We start from the raw sequence: 1,222 nt of genomic DNA on the forward strand, positions 1-1,222 counted from the left end.
ATCATAATTCATACTCATTGGCATCATTCTATTTGGACTTTGGACATTAAATACACAAACAGATTGATAATAACTCTCCTGATCATCACTGTGGAATTGGAGTCAATCTGCCTAATGTTATGTTTCTGCTGAAGCATGAAGCCTCCTCTCCCTACATGGAGCTGGGGGAAGGTCCTGAGCATTCCACGGATCACTGTTGCATTATGAGTGTGTGTGTGTGTGTGTGTGTGTGTTCACGCAGACACACACACTCTCTCACTGTTCCTGGCCATCCTCCCGCAGCTCTGAGGGCAGGAACTTGTACTGCTGCTGTCGGATGGTGGCCAGCTTCTTCCTGGCCTCGTCCAGCTCCCTTTCTTTCCGCAGCATCTCCTCCTGAGCAGCGATGATCTGCAGAAGAACACAGTCCGTCAGAGATGGCCCTCCCTCATTACCCCCACTGAGGGGCCCTTGAGCAAGGCCCTTAACCTCCAACCGCTCCAGTGGAGTTGCCCAGCAAGCAGCTTCCAGGTATGGATGTGGAACTGTGTGAATGTGATCAGAGTGTTCATGTAAAAGAGAGGCTGCCTCTCAATCAACCTTCCCTGGATAAATAAACGTAAAAAAAAAAAAATACATAACGACTGATCGTGATTTTTCCTTGGCTTTGGGGTAGACGTGGGTGTGAGTATTTGCGCGAAAATGTTTTTCTAATAAAAAAAAAAGACTCTTTCTGGCATTTTGTCTCTTCTGGGGATAATTGTGTCTCTTTTTGGTCATTTGTGTTTTCTTTGGCGTTGTTTTGGGTCTCTGTGGTCACATGGCGTCCCTTTGTAGTCTCTTTGTGTCCTTTTGTGGTAGTTTTGTGTCTATTCTTTTTTGATACATCATTTTGGACCGTTTTATGAACCATATCAGTGTCTAAAACTTTAGAAAAGCTGGAACAAATAATAAATAAGCCTCATAAAGCCAGGGCTGCCAACTTTTCACCTCTATCTTTACAGAGAGAGAGGACACGAAGCGACGGACGGTCTGTGAGACTCAGATCACGTACCTGAAGCCGGGAGGTGCACCTGGGATGGCTCGTGAAACAAAGGTTCTCATTTTGCGACAATTTGAAAATTCCACAGACAGGGAGCGCTCTTGAACCCCTCACAATCTATGAAAGCACAACTAGTCGATCGCGAGTGGCTCAACAGGTAGATCTATAGATAAACTCATCTTTCAGAAAATTTGACCGACC

General features: G+C 45.5%; 1 protein-coding gene across 1 annotated transcript in view; it reads right to left on the minus strand.

Annotated features, from left to right (window-relative positions):
- Positions 1-35: 35 nt before the first annotated feature.
- Positions 36-1,222, minus strand: part of tln1 (talin 1) — a 103,074-nt gene continuing 101,887 nt past the window's right edge. The window contains exon 57 of the mRNA XM_034896973.1: positions 36-524. Within this exon, the coding sequence (XP_034752864.1) occupies positions 256-524 (269 nt within the window). The 3' untranslated portion in view covers positions 36-255. The remainder of the gene's footprint in view (positions 525-1,222) is intronic.

This window comes from Etheostoma cragini, chromosome 16 (genome assembly GCF_013103735.1).
Source record: "Etheostoma cragini isolate CJK2018 chromosome 16, CSU_Ecrag_1.0, whole genome shotgun sequence".
NCBI lineage: Eukaryota > Metazoa > Chordata > Actinopteri > Perciformes > Percidae > Etheostoma > Etheostoma cragini.